This window comes from Aquarana catesbeiana, linkage group LG11 (genome assembly GCF_042186555.1).
Source record: "Aquarana catesbeiana isolate 2022-GZ linkage group LG11, ASM4218655v1, whole genome shotgun sequence".
Lineage (NCBI taxonomy): Eukaryota > Metazoa > Chordata > Amphibia > Anura > Ranidae > Aquarana > Aquarana catesbeiana.
Genome location: NC_133334.1, coordinates 108,291,790 through 108,309,095, shown reverse-complemented (window position 1 = coordinate 108,309,095; position 17,306 = coordinate 108,291,790). Strand labels below are relative to the sequence as shown.

The 17,306-nt window shown below is 41.2% G+C and overlaps 1 protein-coding gene across 2 annotated transcripts in view; it reads left to right on the top strand.

Annotated features, from left to right (window-relative positions):
* LOC141112231 (uncharacterized) overlaps positions 1 to 13,100 on the top strand; it is a 40,283-nt gene extending 27,183 nt beyond the window's left edge. The window contains exons 4-5 of one of the 2 annotated variants that reach the window (XM_073604853.1): positions 1,058 to 1,229; positions 11,011 to 13,100. In XM_073604853.1, the coding sequence (XP_073460954.1) occupies positions 1,058 to 1,229; positions 11,011 to 11,138 (300 nt within the window). In that variant the 3' untranslated portion in view covers positions 11,139 to 13,100. Of the gene's footprint in view, positions 1 to 1,057; positions 1,230 to 11,007 lie in introns of both variants that reach the window. The other variant, XM_073604852.1, reaches the window with a different exon arrangement.
* Positions 13,101 to 17,306: the final 4,206 nt, after the last annotated feature.

Genomic DNA, 17,306 nt, shown 5'->3' with positions numbered 1-17,306 from the left:
CAGCGCGACTTGCAAATGACTTCTGTAATAGAAGTCAATGCAAGTCGCCTGAAGTCTCCCCGTCAGAGCGACTTGAGTCTCTCCTATCTGTGCAGCCTGCCAAGTCTGAGAACATCGCTGATAAAAGAAGCAAGGACATCCAATGGGGTTGATTTACTAAAGGCAAATCCACTGTGCACTACAAGTGCACTTGGAAGTGCAGTTGCTTTCAATTTAAGGGGAAGATCTGAAATGAGGGGAAGCTCTGCTGATTTCATAATCAAATCATGTACAACCAAAAATGCTGTAGTGCAAAGTGGATTTGCCTTTAGTAAATGAACCCCCATGTTTCTACTTATCAAAGGAATGAACTCCGGTTTGTAGAACATCTAGGTTTAACCATTTAAAGACAAAATCTTTTCTGACATGTGTTGCTTACAAGTAAAAATCCAGTATTTTCTGCTAGAAAATCACTTAGAACCCCCAAACATTATATAATTTTTTTAGCAGAGACCCTAGAGAATAAAATGGCGGTTGTGGCAATATTTTATGTCACACGATATTTGTGCAGCGGTCTTTCAAACACATTTTTTTGGAAAAAATACACTTTAATTTAAAAAAAAAAATAAACAGTAAAGTTAGCCCATTTTTTTTTTCATCCAAAAGTTTTGATTACCTGTTTTTCTGTATTTAATATTAAAGATACAGTTTTTTTAAAACTAAATTATACATACAAGTGCACTGATTTGAGGCTTGTTGTGTTTAATAAATGTTTAATTTAAGACATTTTCTGTATCACTTATTACTTAACTGTTTTTATGAGATGAAGGGAAAAAAAAAGAAAAAACGGCCTACCATATCGGCCCAAAAAATCGGCATCATATATCAGCCATCGGCGACCGCGATTTCTAAATATCGACATCGGCCAGAGAAAAACCCATGTCGACCTCTATTATTTATATTCATATGAAATCGTTTTAATTAATAATAATTTACTACTTTAATGATTACAGAAATGTAACCATTATTTTTTTCCTTTGAATTGACCTTCAGACACATTTATTTCTTTCCAATACAGGTATTTATAAGCTGTGAAGTAAAGTTGTGTCTGAGCTCCAACTACTCAAACTCCTGTGGGTCTAACTGTTCATCAACATTAATTTCCAAACAACCAATAGAATCTCAGCTAGAGACCAGGACGTACCATGTGACTGCAGAGCCTATTTATGTGATCTGGGAGAAAAGAAAGGGTCAGTATGCACTGAGATAAAACTGCAAAACAGAATACTGCATTGAAAAAGGCATGCTATATTGTTACTGAAAAAGGGGGCAGCTGTCACAATTTGTTTTTATCTGCTGGTCTTAAAATTAAAATACATTCTAAAGTGTTTATAAAGGCTTATTTTTTTTTCTTAAATAATTTAAATTGTATTGCACAGAGCAGACCCGAACCTCCTCTTCTAGAGTCCCCTGGTAGTGCTCTAGGCTCCTCCTCCTCTACATGCACCACCATAGCAAGCTGCTTGTTATAGGGACATGCATTCAGGCTCGCTCCTGAGCCAGGCTGTGTGCATTCATAGACACACACAGGGCAGCTCAGCCCCCTGCCCAGTCCCTCCTCACAGGATTTGATTGACAACGGCAGGAGCCAATTGCTCCCACTGCTGCCTCAGTCCCTGTGAGTAGAAGGAGAGGGAAGCTCTGGGTTGATTGAGGACACAGGTACGTATTTGAGGAGGTGCGGAGAGCATAGCAAGTTGTAAAACATTTTTTACCTTAAGGCCCCTTTCACACTGGGGCGGGGCGGCGTCGGCGGTAAAGCGCCGCTATTGTTAGCGGTGCTTTACTGTCAGTATTTGGCCGCTAGCGGAGCGGGTTTACCCCCCGCTAGCGGCCGAGAAAGGGTCAAAAACCACCGCAAATGCTTTGCTGGCGGTATAGCCGCGCTGCCCATTGTTTTCAGTGGGCAGGAGCGGGGAAGGAGCGGGGAAGGAGCGGTGTATACACCGCTCCGAAGATGCTGCTAGCAGGACTTTTTTTCCCATCCTGCTAGAGCACCGCTCCAGTGTAAAAGCCCTTGGGGCATTCACACTGGAGAGACATCAGCGGCTGTTTGGGGTCGGTTTGCAGGCGCTGTTATTAGCGCAATAGCACCTGCAAACCGCCCCAGTGTGAAAGGGCCCTAATGCAGGGAATGCATTAAAGGTAAAAAAAAACTTTAACTCCAGATTCCATGTTTTATTTAGTTTTGAATAGAGCAGGGAAGGGTTGGGGCCTCTGTCTGACTTTAGATGCTGTGTCCCTTTCAGGGAAATCCGCCTCATTTCCAATCTGATTGTTTGGTAAAAGTTAAACCGTAAATGTGCAAAACATTTTGCAGAAATATATCATACTTACAGTAAAATGGTCATAGGAGAAACATGGAGGCTTCCACTGCTAACCACTCTCCTGAAAATGCTAGTTGCTTGGCTCTCTGTTCTGGTACAGTGGCTGAGAATGTCCTGAAGACAGTGAATGGGTCACCATAGCAGCAAGATAACCAGCATTAACAGACAGAGGTTAGCAGTGGCAGCCACTAAATTTCTTTTTATGACAAGTTTACTACAATTTTTTCCGGGCAGAGTTTTCGTTAGCTGTTATCTTGGCATTTCAACGAAACATATAAGCCAATGGATGCACATTAACTTTTATACAGTGAGGACGGAAAGTATTCAGACCCCCTTAAATTTTCCACTCTTTGTTATATTGCAGCCATTTACTAAAATCATTTAAATTTTTTTCCTCATTAATGTACATACAGCACCCCATATTGACAAAAAAAAACACAGAATTGTTGACATTTTTACAGATTTATTAAAAAAGAAAAACTGAAATATCACATGGTCCTAAGTATTCAGACCCTTTGCTGTGACACTCATATATTTAACTCAGGTGCTGTCCATTTCTTCTGATTATCCTTGCGATGGTTCTACACCTTCCTTTGAGTCCAGCTGTGTTTGATTATACTGATTGGACTGCCACACACCTGTCTATATAAGACCTTACAGCTCACAGTGCATGTCAGAGCAAATGAGAATCATGAGGTCAAAGGAACTGCTTGAAGAGCTCAGAGATAGAATTGTGGCAAGGCACAGATCTGGCCAAGGTTACCAAAAAAATCTGCTGCACTTAAGGTTCCTAAGAGCACAGTGGCCTCCATAATCCTTAAATGGAAGATGTTTCGGACTACCAGAACCCTTCCTAGAGCTGGCCGTCCGGCCAAACTGAGCTATCGGCAGAGAAAGCCTTGGTGAGAGAGGTAAAGAAGAAACCAAATATCACTGTGGTTGAGCTCCAGAGATGCAGTCGGGAGATGGGAGAAAGTTGTAGAAAGTCAACCATCACTACAGCCCTCCACCAGTCGGGGTCTTATGGCAGAGTGGCCCGACGGAAGCCGATCCTCAGTGCAAGACACATGAAAGCCCGCATGGAGTTTGCTAAAAAAACACCTGAAGGACTCCAAGATGGTGAGAAATAAGATTCTCTGGTCTGATGAGACCAAGATAGAAATTTTTGGCCTTAATTCTAAGCGGTATGTGTGGAGGAAACCGGGCACTGCTCATCACCTGTCCAATACAGTCCCAACAATGAAGCATGGTGGTAGCAGCATCATGCTGTGGGGGTGTTTCTCAGCTGTAGGGACAGGACGACCGTTTGCAATAGAGGGAAAGATCAATGCGGCCAAGTACAGGGATATCCTGGACAAAAACCTTCTCCAGAGTGCTCAGGACCTCAGACTGAGCCGAAGGTTTACCTTCCAACAAGACAATGACCCTAAGCACACAGCTAAAATAACAAAGGAGTGGCTTCACAACAACTCCGTGACTGTTCTTGAATGGCCCAACCAGAGCCCTGACTTAAACCCAATTGAGCATCTCTGGAGAGACCTAAAAATGGCTGTCCACCAACGTTTACCATCCAACCTGACAGAACCCGGAGAGGATCTGCAAAGAGGAATGGCAGAGGATCCCAAAATCCAGGTGTGAAAAACTTGTTGCATCTTTCCCAAAAAGACTCATGGCTGTATTAGATTAAAAATGTGCTTCTACTAAATACTGAGCAAAGGGTCTGAATACTTAAGACCATGTGATATTTCAGTTTTTCTTTGTTAATAAATCTGCAAAAATGTCAACAATTCTGTGTTTTTCTGTCAAAATGATTTTAGCAAATGGTTACAATATAACAAAGAGTGAAAAATTTAAAGGGGTCTGAATACTTTCCGTCCCCACTGTATATGATTAGATAAGATTGTTCAGTAATGCGAGGCACAAAGTGCAGTAACAATCACAAACCCATCAGAAGTCTTTCTGTGCTAAACAGACTTTGGTAAACCTGAGATGGTATCTGATCTTTTATGTATTAGTCATCATTGTATGTTAAAGCAACCTTATCGCGATTGAAAGAGTATGGCCTCTTTCACACGGGCATTCCGTTTGTCATCCATCCATTGATGCCTTGCGGCTTCACTTCTTGGTTCCCTACTGAGCATGCGCGAGTCGCGCTGCGCAATCCGAATGGTCCCTGCTGTCTCTGGGAATTGTGTGTCTCCCAGCAGACAGCGCGGGGGGGACGGGAAGAGGCGTAGACTCCCGAGGGAGTCTATGCCCGGAAGTGGGTGCAGATACCTGTCTTAGACAGGTATCTGCACCCCCCTCCCCCCTGAAAGGTGCCAAATGTGACACCAGAGGGGGGGGAGGGTTCCGAAAAGCGGTAGTTCCATTTTTGTGTGGAACTCCGCTTTAAAAAAAACTGAACGGATGAAAAACCGATGTAAACATACAAACGGTCAATTTTGCATCCATTTTTGCATTGATAGTGGATGTAAAAAAAAAAAAACTGATGTAAAACTGATGAAAAACTGATCTAAACTGATCTGTTTTTTCTTTGAAAAAAACGTGACTGAACTGATGAAACAAACGGAACGCACGTGTGAAAGGACCATAAGATAGGAAAACTGTTCTGTGAAATCAATTTAAGACTAACCTGTCTGATGGGCAGTGTGTTGAAGCTTTTCTTTATTGAAGAGCTCTGGGCATTGCTGCTATCTGACACTTCTGCGTGTGCCAAATCACTCGATAGCATTTCTTCCACCAGTCGCTGTGTTTTCTCCTGCCAACCCCTACATCACAATTCAAAAGAACCCTCTAGTTTAAAGATGCACCACCCTCATATATAGAAATCATGTATGTATAAGGCAGGTTTCACACCTTTCTGTGTGCATTACTATGCACTTTTGTATGCTTTTTAACACACTTTTCTATTCATGAGGATGTGTGTTTTCATGTTTTGAGCTACTTTAATGGGTTTTGTCATGCAGTGAAATTTTGAATAAAGTTGGAGTTCCTATGGGAGGAGCTGGGCACTGCTGAAATGCATCGAAATGCATGTTAATGTGCCGTCAATAGGTCTGTAATGCGTGTTGACATTGGTGTTCAAAGAACACAGATGTAAACTAGCCATGGCAAAACTGCACATGCATTCACATCCATTCTGGCATATCCATTAAATCACAAAGGTGATAACAGGGCCTTAAAGGATAAGTTCACCTTTGCTAAAAAAATAATACATGCACATCTTTTTTGCATGAAAAAAAAGTACATTTATCATTTTTTTGTTAGGAGCCTGTAAAGCATTGCATTGAATCTCATATGATCCTGACCATGATGTTCCAGAAGTACATCTGCTAGAAAGATGAGTCTATGTAAAACAATTGTCATAAAATGCTCAAAACACAGAGTGTTGATACGATAAGTTAGAGGGACTTTTAAACTAGGCGAGGGTCCAGATGTAGGGTTAGCAAGCGTGGACCAATTTCTAGAGTGTAGTATTGGGGGCATTAGTGATAGGTTGACTAAAGCACCCATGCCCGAGGTGAGTGTAGTAACAAGTCCTATTTGCAACCTCAGAACACCCAATAAGGAGATAGTATGCGACTGTTCAAAACTGTGTGGCTTGTTCACTAATGCCAGGAGTCTAGCAGACAAGATAGGAGAACTAGAGCTGCTATTGTACAAGGAGAATTTAGATTTTGTGGGAATTTCAGAGACTTGGTTCAACAGCTCTCATGATTGGCTGGCAACCATCCAATGGTATTCCCTATATTACAGAGATAGGGAGTGTAAAAAAAAGGGGGAGGGGTATGCCTGTATATCAGAAATGATGTACAAGTGAATGTGAGGGACGACATTTCTAATGAAGCAAGGGAGGAGGTGGAATCCTTATGGGTAGAGCTACAATGGGAGGAAACCAAGGGGAAAGTAATACTGGAGTATGTTATAGGCCTCCTAACCAGAGGGAGGAGGGGGAGGCGGACCTCTTTTCACAGTTTGGAATGACGGCAGGATGGGAAGCATCATTCTAATGGGGGATTTTAATAACCCAGACATAGCCGGGGCGGAAGGAACCGCGCATTCGGCTAAGCCTTGCCATTTCCTAAATGTCTTACAGGACAATTTCATGGGTCACATGATAATTGCACCAACAAGGAACAATGCGTTACTAGACCTATTGATTACTAACAACACAGACCTGATCGCGGATGTAGAAATACAAGGCAAATTAGGAAACAGCGACCACAGGTCAATTAGTTTCAGTATAAATCACACAAATAAGAAACATAAGGGGAATACAAAGACACTGAATTTCAAAAGAGCCAACTTCCATAAACTATGCTCCTTGCTAGAAGATATTAAATGGGATAAAATCGTAGGAGCAAAGAACACTGGAGAAAAAATGGGTGTGCTTTAACAGCATATTAAATAAGGGTATTAGCCAGTGCATCCCAATGGGAAATAAATTTAAAAGAGCTAATAAATGTCCTGAGTGGCTTAACTCCATCGTAAAAATGCAGATAAATGCAAAGGAGAAGGCCTTCAAAAAAATACGAGGCTGAGGGATCATCATCAGCATTCCAACTTTACAATGAATACAACAAGAATTGTAAGGGTGCAATCAGGGCAGCTAAGATAGAACACGAAAGGCACATAGCGGAGGAGAGTAAAAAAAATCCCAAGAAATTCTTTAAGTATATAAATAGTAAAAGAGGGAGGTCAGATCATATTGGCCCCATAAAGAATGATGAAGGGAATCTAGTTACTAAGGATGGAGAGATGGCGAAGGTATTGAATTTATTCTTCTCCTCAGTCTTCACTAGGGAAACGGGAGGCTTCCGTAACCAAAGCTGCAATGTTTATCCTCATGACACATCACAGGAAGCATCCTCATGGCTAACAGAGGATAGAATTAGGAATAGGCTTGAAAAACTTAACATTAATAAGTCACTGGGACCAGATAGCTTGCACCCGAGGGTCCTTAAGGAACTCAGTCAAGTAATTGCCATACCATTGTTCCTTATTTTTAAGAACAATCTACTGACTGGTATGGTACCAGAAGATTGGAGAAAAGCCTATGTAGCACCAATATAAAAAAGGACCCAGATATAGCCCTGGGAATTACAGACCAGTTAGCCTAACGTCAATGGTTTGTAAGCTCTTGGAGGGGATGATAAGGGACTATATACAAGATTTTTGTAATGAGAATGGTATCATTAGCAGTAATCAGCATGGATTCATGAAAAAACGTTCTTGCCAAACCAATCTATTAACCGTCTATGAGGAGGTGAGCTGTCATCTAGATAAAGGAAGGCCCGTAGACGTGGTGTTACTGGATTTTGCAAAGGCATTTGATACAGTTCCCCATAAACTTTTACTGTACAAACTAAGGTCTGTCAGCATGCATCAAAAGGTGAGTACATGAATTGAAAACTGGCTACAGGGGTGAGTTCAGAGGGTAGAGATAAATGGGGAGTACTCAGATTGGTGCGGTGTGGAAAGTGGGGTCCCCCGGGTTTCTGTCCTGGGACCAATCCTATTTAATTTATTCAGGATTAAATAAGGGATGGGAGGATGGGATAAGCAGCTCAATCTCCGTATTTGCAGAGGATACTAAGCTAAGCAGAGCAATCATTTTTCCGCAGGATGTGGAAACCTTGCAAGAAGATCTGAACAAATTAATGGGGTGGGCAACTACATGGCAAATGAGGTTCAATGTAGAAAAGTTTTAAAAATGGGTGGCAAAAAAATGAATGCAATCTACTCACTAGTGGGCGAACCTCTGGGGAATCTAGGATGGAAAAGGATCTGGGGGTCCTAGTAGATGAGAGGCTCAGCAATGGCATGCAATGCCAAGCAGCTGCAAGCAAAGCCAACAGAATTTTAGCATGCATTAAAAATAGGATTAACTCCAGAGATAAAACAATAATTCTCCCACCCTACAAGACTCTGGTCCGGCCGCTCCTGGAGTATGCCGTCCAGTTCTGGGCACCAGTCCTCAGGAAGGATGTACTGAAACTGGAGAGGGTTCAGAGAAGGGCAACAAAGCTAATTAAGGGACTGTAGGATCTCAGCTACGGGGAAAGACTGCAAGCACTGAACTTATTCTCTCTGGAGATTAGACGCTTGAGAGGGGATATGATTTCAATGTACAAATACTGTACTGGTGACCCTACAATAGGAATAAAACTTTTCCGCGAAAGGGAATTTAAAAAGACACGTGGCCATTCACTAAAAATAGAAGAGAAGCGTAGAGGGTTCTTTATTGTAAGAGCGGTAAGGATGTGGAATTCTCTTCCACAGGCAGAGGTTTCAGTGGGGAGTATAGATAATTTAAAAAACTATTAGATAGGCACCTGAACGACCATAACATACAGGGATATACAATGTAATACTGACATAAAAACACACAGGATGGACTTGTGTCTTTTTTCAAACTCACCAACTATGTAACTATGTTACTGGAATCTTTCCAGATAAAAACATGTACAATTTTCACAAGAAAATTTCCACCCATATAAAGCTACAGTGCCTTGAAAAGTATTCATACCCCTTGAAATTTTCCACATGTTGTCATATTACAACCAAAAACCTAATTGTATGTTATTGGGATTTTATGTGCTAGACCAACGCAAACTGGCACATAATTGTGAAGTGGAAGGAAAATATGGCGTGCATTTATATTCAACCCCCCTGAGTCAATACTTTGTAGAACCACCTTTCACTGCAATTACAGCTGCAAGTCTTTTTGGGGATGTCTCTACCAGCTTTGCACATCTAGAGAGTGACATTTTTGCCCATGCTTTTTTGCAAAATAGCTCAAGGTCTGTCAGATTGGATGGAGAGCGTCTGTGAACAGCAATTTTCTTGCCACAGATTCTCAATTGGATTTAGGTCTGGACTTTGACTGGGCCATTCTAATACATGAATATGCTTTGATCTAAACCAGTATATTGTATTTCTGGCTGTATGTTTAGGGTAGTTGTCCTGCTGGAAGCCTCAAGTCTTTTCCAGACTCTAACATGTTTTCTTCTAAGATTACATGTATTTGGCTCCATCCATCTTCCCATCAACTCTGACCAGATTCCCTGTCCCTGCTGAAGAAAAAGATCCCCACATGATGCTGCCACCACGTTTCACGGTGGGGATGGTTTGTTCAGAGTGATATGCAGTGTTAGTTTTCTGCCACACATAACGTTTTGCTTTTAGGTCAAAAAGTTCAATTTTGGTCTCATCTGACCAAAGCACCTTCTTCCATGTTTGCTGTGTCCCCCACATGGCTTCCTGCAAATTGCAAACCAGACTTTTTATGGTTTTCTTTCAACAATGGCTTTCTTCTTGCCATTCTTCCATAAAGGCCAGATTTGTGGAGTGCATGACTATTAGTTGTCCTGTGGACAGATTCTCCCAAATGAGCTGTGGATCTCTGCAGCTGCTCCAGAGTTACCATGGGCCTCTTGGCTGCTTCTCTGATTAATGCTCTCCTTGCCCAGCCTGTCAGTTTAGGTGGACAGCCATGTCTTGGTAGGTTTGCAGTTGTGCCATACTCTTTTCGTTTTCAGATGATGGATTGAACAGTCCTCCATGAGATGTTCAAAGCTTGGGATATTTTTTATAACCTAACCATGCTTTATACTTCTCCACAACTTTATCCCTGACCTGTCTGGTGTGCTCCTTGGCCTTCATGATGTGGTTTGTTCACTAAGGTTCTCTAACAAACTTCTGAGGGCTTCACAGAACAGCTATATTTATATTGAGATTAAATTACACACAGGTGGACTCTATTTACTAATTAGATGACTTCTGAAGCCAATTGGTTCCACTAGATTTTAGTTAGGGGTAGCAGAGTAAAGGGAGCTGAATATACAGTAAATACAAGCCACGCTTTTCAGATTTTTATTTGTAATAAATTTGGAAAACCATGTATCATTTTCCTTCCACTTCACAACTATGTGCCACTTTGTGTTGGTATATCACATAAACTCCCAATAAAATACATTTAAATTTTTGGTTGTAACATGACAAAATGTAGAAAATTTCAAGGGGTATGAATAATTTTTCAAGGTGCTGTAAATCATGACAATAGTAGAACTATCAAACCCACTAAGGCTACATTCACACCAGCGATTAGGGCCGGTGCAAATAGTAATGGCCGGAATCAGATTCCTGCTGCAGCTCTCAGCAGATAGCTTCGGCCACTAGCCCCATTTACGATAAGGTTGGGTCCCACCTCAGCAAAAACAGTGCTCAAACTATAGAACAAATCCATGGGAGAACCTACAGTGCCCGGCGGAGATATGTTATTTGACACACAAGGACATTTCAGACAGCAACAGAAGAAGAGATAATTTTCTAAAAGATAGGACTCTTCTATGGGAACAGTAGTTATACTGAACAGATGTATTAGTATGCTGGCTCTATGCACACCTGTATTTCCCCAAGAACGATCAGTGGGGAGACATCTGCTGAGCATCTCTAATGTACTGTATCTCTGGTAGTTTTGGATAAAATGTGGAAGCGTTAAAAGAGAAAAAAAAAAAAAAACTTGAATTAACCATTCCTTACTTTGTCCAAAACAAAAATTATATAAAATGACCAGTAATCTAAAACAGTAGTTTTAAATGAGATCTGTATCTAACTGTAGACTCTTCCTTTGCAGTAGCTGTCACAAATTATCCTGCGCTGGTGATCGGAATGGTCCTGGGTGGCACTGTTGTGGCCGTGGTGGTACTACTGGTGAGGAAATCATTCTCTGGAGTGCGCCGCAGGAATATTCTAGTAGATCTATGACCAGAATACCGTATCCATATGGACATTGCATAAATAAGCACAAACTGGATGGATGGGAAAAATCCTTTTTTTTTTTTCCCCCAAACAAATTCTTTGGTGTCACATACAGAAATTGACATTAGCAGTGTTACGGAAATGGTTTACAGGCAGTGTATTTTCCATTTTATTTATAAAAGCTAACACTATGGATTGAGTCTTCATATAGACAATAAATGAGGGTTTTTTAGATGGTTCATTTAAGAAGTGAAAAATGTATTGGGTATTAAGAATGGCTGGATTATTTCATCTGACCGTTCCTTTTTCCTTTAGCATAGGAGGATATACACCCTGCTCCATTGTACAGGACTATGCAACAAGCATGAAAAGTATAAAGCATCTTTTTACAGTTAGCTTGCTGATAAACTCTCATTCTATTGCAATGGGTGTTATAAAAGGAACCTTTCTGTATGAATGTTGACACAACAGGGCTAGGAGAGTAGGGTGTAGGAGAGTTAGGAGTGTCTGACACTGGCTTTCCCTTCACAAGCAGGCCAATATAAAGTGGGAAGTCAAAGTGTTTCTAAAAGTACAAAGTTAAGCATTAAGGTAAAAAGAACCTTCTCTGTGCAGCTCCCCCCAGCTTTATACTTACCTAAGCCCAATCCTGATCCAGCATTGTGCACAAGAGCAGCGTCACTCTCTGCTCTCTCTTTCCTCACTGGACAGAGGCGCAGCAGTGGGAGCCATTGGTCATTGCTGTCAATCACAGCCAGTGAGTAGAGGGAGGGTGGACACACAACGCAGCTTGGAGGCACGAGTGCCCAATAGCAAGCAGCTTGCTATGGTGGGCACTCAGCAGGGGCAGTAGCAGAGAGTGCCTGCGGGAGACCCCAAAAGAGGAAGATCAGGGCTGCTCTGTGCACAAAGCAGGCAAGTATAATATGTTTGCTATTTTCAAAAATATCTTTTAGAATCAGGCAATGTCACCTAGAAACAACATCTTAAATCGGTTTTCACACCAAGGTTTTCTCTGTAGATCTCGTTCAGGTTGATTTACTAAAGGCAAATAGCTTAGTGAATGAGATGCTCTGCTGACTTTTATTAATTATATACAATCAAAAGTATTTTATTTTAAATTTCCTTGCATGTGATTGGGTATGCTTTGCAAAGTTAATTTTCACCATATTCGTTAATCTAAGGCAAACTTCTCTTACAAAGTGAACAGCCTATATGCCTTTATCAGTCAAGCCCTTTGTCTCATACCAGCTAGTCAGAGCATCTGTGTCTGTTACATCTAAAACTCCTGCATGCCAAATGTGCAATCACATCTAACAGCAATGTGCCAGGATAATGGGCCAACCTTAAACAAAAACTGCAATATTCTGAAATGCTTTCCCAAGTTTTAATTCCTGGGTCAAATTTTCATGATTGCAATCCATATGTACAAGAGTGCTATTTAACAGCTTTTCCATGTGCGTTAGTGCAATTAGCCTCTTTGCAGAGGTTCAGCTCTTAGGCTACTTTCATACTGTGGCGAGAAGGCATGGGTGGTAAAGTGACGCTATTTTTAGCACCACTTTACCGTCATTTTAGTGGCGCTATTCGGCCACTAGCGGGGCGGTTTTAAAGATGCTGCTTGCAGGACTTTTTTTACTGTCCTGTAAGCGCACCGCCCCAGTGTGAAAGCACTCGGGAGACAGGAGAGGCTCTTTACGGGCGCTATTTTTAGCGCTGTAGCGCCTGTAAAGCACCTCAGTGTGAAAGTAGCCTTAGACAAGCTGCATAGAAAGCATATTTCCTGGGAAAAGTCTTTCTCCAGAGCTCTGCCCCTTATGGTGGCCATGCACATAACAAATGATTGACTCATCATAGGTTTGGTAATTTTAAATCTTTTACTCAAAAAGACTGATTTGATTGAATTTGATCAACCTTTCCACTAAGACTAATCATCCCAAACAATAAAACCTATTCATTTGTTGATCATACTGCCCATTTTTGAAAATGATTGTTATAAGGAACAGCTGTATTGTTATGCTGGATTATGCAGACTAATATTTACTCATGAATGATGGGTGGATATGGAGAGGATCTCTAATGTATCTCTAGTAGTTTTGAATACAATGTGTAAATGTTAGATAAACCTGGTGGGGGGCCTTAACCATTCCCTCCAAACAACAAAAAAGTTGTGGCTAAAGATACTATAATTTTGTGACTAATTACAGGGTTGTTTTACCAGACAGGAGGTGAGGGAAAATCTGTAATGGTAAACAGACAATACAATAAAAAGCTGATGGGGTTCTAGCATCCCTCTACTTAACATAAGAAAAAGCATTTTTACTTCTGTCCATATTGCGATTGGAGAGTTTCTGGTCCAGAAAAAAAAAAGTTGTCCTTGGGACAGGAATTCAAGAAAATGATTCTGATGGAGCACCAAATAGAAGAAAAATCTATCAGGGGTTCTATACCTTCCTCACTTTATACAAAAAAAAAAGTTTTGGCTTTAACTAACCCATCTATGCCCATAGCTGAATATTTACTGAGATCTTAAAGCTGTGGCTCACTGCAGTGTATACACCCTGCTGGCTGGCTTTCCTGCAGTTCGGGATGTGCTATAGAACCCTAGAGGGTTTTCTTCTGCTGCAGGAGACACTTGGGAGCCAGCCCCAAACCCCTTGAAGTCTATGGCGTTCTACTGTACTTGCGAGCAATGGGAGACGGATCTGGCCTGCAGGATGTACACAATTAATGTAGGAGAACGGTTGTTTACACTTAAAAGAGAAGTATGGGTTTTATTAATTACTCACCAATGCTGCGTCTGTCCCCCGCCAGCTCTAAGGCTGAGAACTAAGCAGTCAAACACTGATGACCACTCAGTTCTGTCTTCAGGCTACTGAGAGCTGGAGACTGTCAATCACTGGCTTTCTGCCCCTCCAGCGCTCACTGGAATACTGGGCTGTGGAGGGGGCGGAAGCCAACTAGCTCAGGATCTCAGCAAATCACTGAGAAGCTGCGCCAGCTGCCGGTCATATGATCTGGATCTACTTCAAGTGATTATACAATTGGCAAAAAAGAAAAACTAGTGGAGTGTTCTATTATACTAATTTTAGCATTATATTTACTAAAAACCACCAAGTCCACTACAGAACAACATACTGTACTTATGATAAATGTCAGCGCATTTTCTGTGTGATAAATTAACAATGTCATTACACAAGTTCTATTTGTTGTTGTGCCAGCTGTGCCAAAATTACTTTAGAAGTGACATGCAACAGTTTTATTAATGTAATATATTGTACCCAAAACATCAAGTACTTGTGCAATGGATCTAAGTTCTAAAATGTACATTAATACCATAGTGATGTAAATACTGTACTGAGGTGGGGTGGACAGCAAGGAGCAGCATTGCAAGAAGGAGAGGTAGATGTGTATAAACGAACAACACTCCACTATTTGTCAAGAAATTAAAGTAAAAAACTTTATTCAGAAAATTAAGTCCTACTAGAACACTTCAGGCTGGCCGCTTTTGCAGGTATAGCTATATAAAACATAAAAAATAAGTGCCCATCATATTTAAAATCCAGTAATACACTGTTTCACCCTGCTCTGCACATGCTCAGTTGCTCTCTATTTTTCCGCACTGTGCCAGTATGCTGACAGCCTAAAGATGTAATGCTGCTCAGGGGCAGGAGCAATGCTGGAGGCAATTTACATCGCACACTAATTTTGGTAGCGTAATTATTAATGTGGAATGAATATTCCTTGCTAAAGAACATTTTATTTTTTTATCAAGTTGTTACAGATAAAGTTCCGCTTTAACAAACTGATGTGTGAGACTTATTTGGCGTATAAACTAAAATAAGTGTGCTCATTTCTCTCCATGCACTAATATTTGTAAAATATACACACATTCAAAGGGATTAACAATCTGAGTCAGATAATACATTGAGCCAAGATATACACTATATTATTAAAAGTATTGGGACGCCTGCCTTTACACGCACATGAACTTTAATGGAATCCCAGACTTACTCTGTAGGGTTCAATATTAAGTTGGCCCACCCTTTGCAGCTATAACAGCTTCAACTTTTCTGGAAAGGCTGTCCACAAGGTTTAGGTTGTGTCTATGGGAATGTATGACCATGTGGACGAGAAGGCCTGGCACTCAGTCTCCGCTCTAATTTGTCGCAAAGGTGTTCTATTGAGTTAAGGTCAGGACTCGCTAATCCATGTCTTTATGGACCTTGCTTTGTGCACTTCTCCAAATCATTTGGTGGAGGGGGGATTATGGTTTTGAGGTTGTTTTTCAGGGGTTGGGCTTGGCCCCTTAGTTTCAGTGAAGGGAACTCTTAAGGCATCAGCATACCAAGACATTTTGGACAATTTCATGCTCCCAACTTTGTGGTAACAGTTTGGGGATGGCCCCTTCCTGTTCCAACATGACTGCGCACCAGTGCACAAATCGAGGTCCATTAAGACATTGATGAGCGAGTTTGGGGTGGAGGAACTTGGCTGGCCTGCACAGTGTCCTGACCTCAACCCAATAGAACACCTTTGGGATGAATTCGAGCAGAGACTGCAAGCCAGGCCTTCTCATCCAACATCAGTGCCTGACCTCACAACTGCTCTTTTGAAAGAATCGTCAAACATAGACACACTCCTAAACCTTGTGGACAGCCTTCCCAGAAGAGTTGAAGCTGTTATAGCTGCAAAGGGTGGGACAACTCAATATTGAACCCTACAGACTAAGACTGGGATGTCATTAAAGTTCATGTGCGTGTAAGGGCAGGCGTCCCAAAATTTTGGGTAATATAATGTATATAGCAAATGCGTCGGATAGCAAAAACGTCGGTTAAGCTAGGGAGTTATATTGCTTTGTCTTTTCTAGACTACTGAATAAATAATGAAAGGCTAAAATGGATGACAAGTCCAGTAAATTGTAACTCTCTAATGAACATGATCAAAGGGAGACATCTGGTTATGTGTGAAGCATTTTTCAGTTTCTGTAATCTAATTTAAAAATTAAAAACAGAACATCAAAAAAAAAGGATAACAGACATATGTGCTTAAAAGCACTGTTTACCAAAACTGTCATCTGCTACATCAAGTCTATGTGTAACCAGTAATACGGCAATTTACAATGCAGAATGGACTTCTGCACACTGCAAGTATCGGCTATCTACACAGTGCCAGCTTTGTGCGACAACTTTACCTACTAACACTGGGGGGAGGCAGAATCTGCTGCAGCTGTGCATGGTAGCCAATCAGCTTCCAGGTTTTATTGCCAAAGCTTAATTGAACAAGCTGAAGCTAGAAACTAATTGGTTACTATGAACAGCTGCGACAGACTCTGTGCACCAGTTTTCTGTTTCAATCGTTTTTATTAGTATTTTGAAAAAAGGCAAAAAATAAATGAGTACTGTACAGAGCAGCAAACAATTCTCGCATGCTCTCAATCATCAAGAATTGGTAGAAAATGGGGGGGGTCGGAGGTCATCAGGAGAAGATCTTGGTAAACGGGTTAGGTCTTCAATAAGGCCACAGATGAACATATGGACATCAACAGAAATAAACAAAGAAAATAACCTTTTGGTTATGAGCAGAATATAAGAATATAATACAAAAACATTGTTAACACTGGGAGGTAGCGGTCAGGACTATTGCCCTGTAAGTCAGAAAGGTAAGTAAGACATAAAGATCCTGAAGTCGAGACCTCACTAAAATGTAATCACTGTGAGTAGGCCTCCAAAAAAATAATAAAAAGGCCTTAAGTCCAGTGACTATAGCTCCCTAAATATTTTCCTGTCTCCCCCAACTATAACAAAAATTAATCAAGTAGGGAGAGAGAGAGAGAGAGAGAGAGAGAGAGAGAGAAGAAAAAAAAAGGGGGGGGAAGGAGCAGTTTGAACATGATACCTAGATTGGCTGGAATCGGATGAACAATAGAAGAGGTGAAGAGAGAAAGAGGAAAGAAGAAGTGAGTCCGTCCGGGGATCCTCCAGTCATTTTCCACTTTGTTCTCCTGGGACCTGCAAATAAGCCAGCCAAGGGGACCATATTTCATCAAAGGTTGGTTGCTCATCTCCTAAGACACTCACTACCTTTTCATTTAACATGACCCACGTAAGTTTCCATTTCATTAGGGCAATATCTATGACAGAGCTTTTCCGTGCTATTGCTATAGCCGCTAAG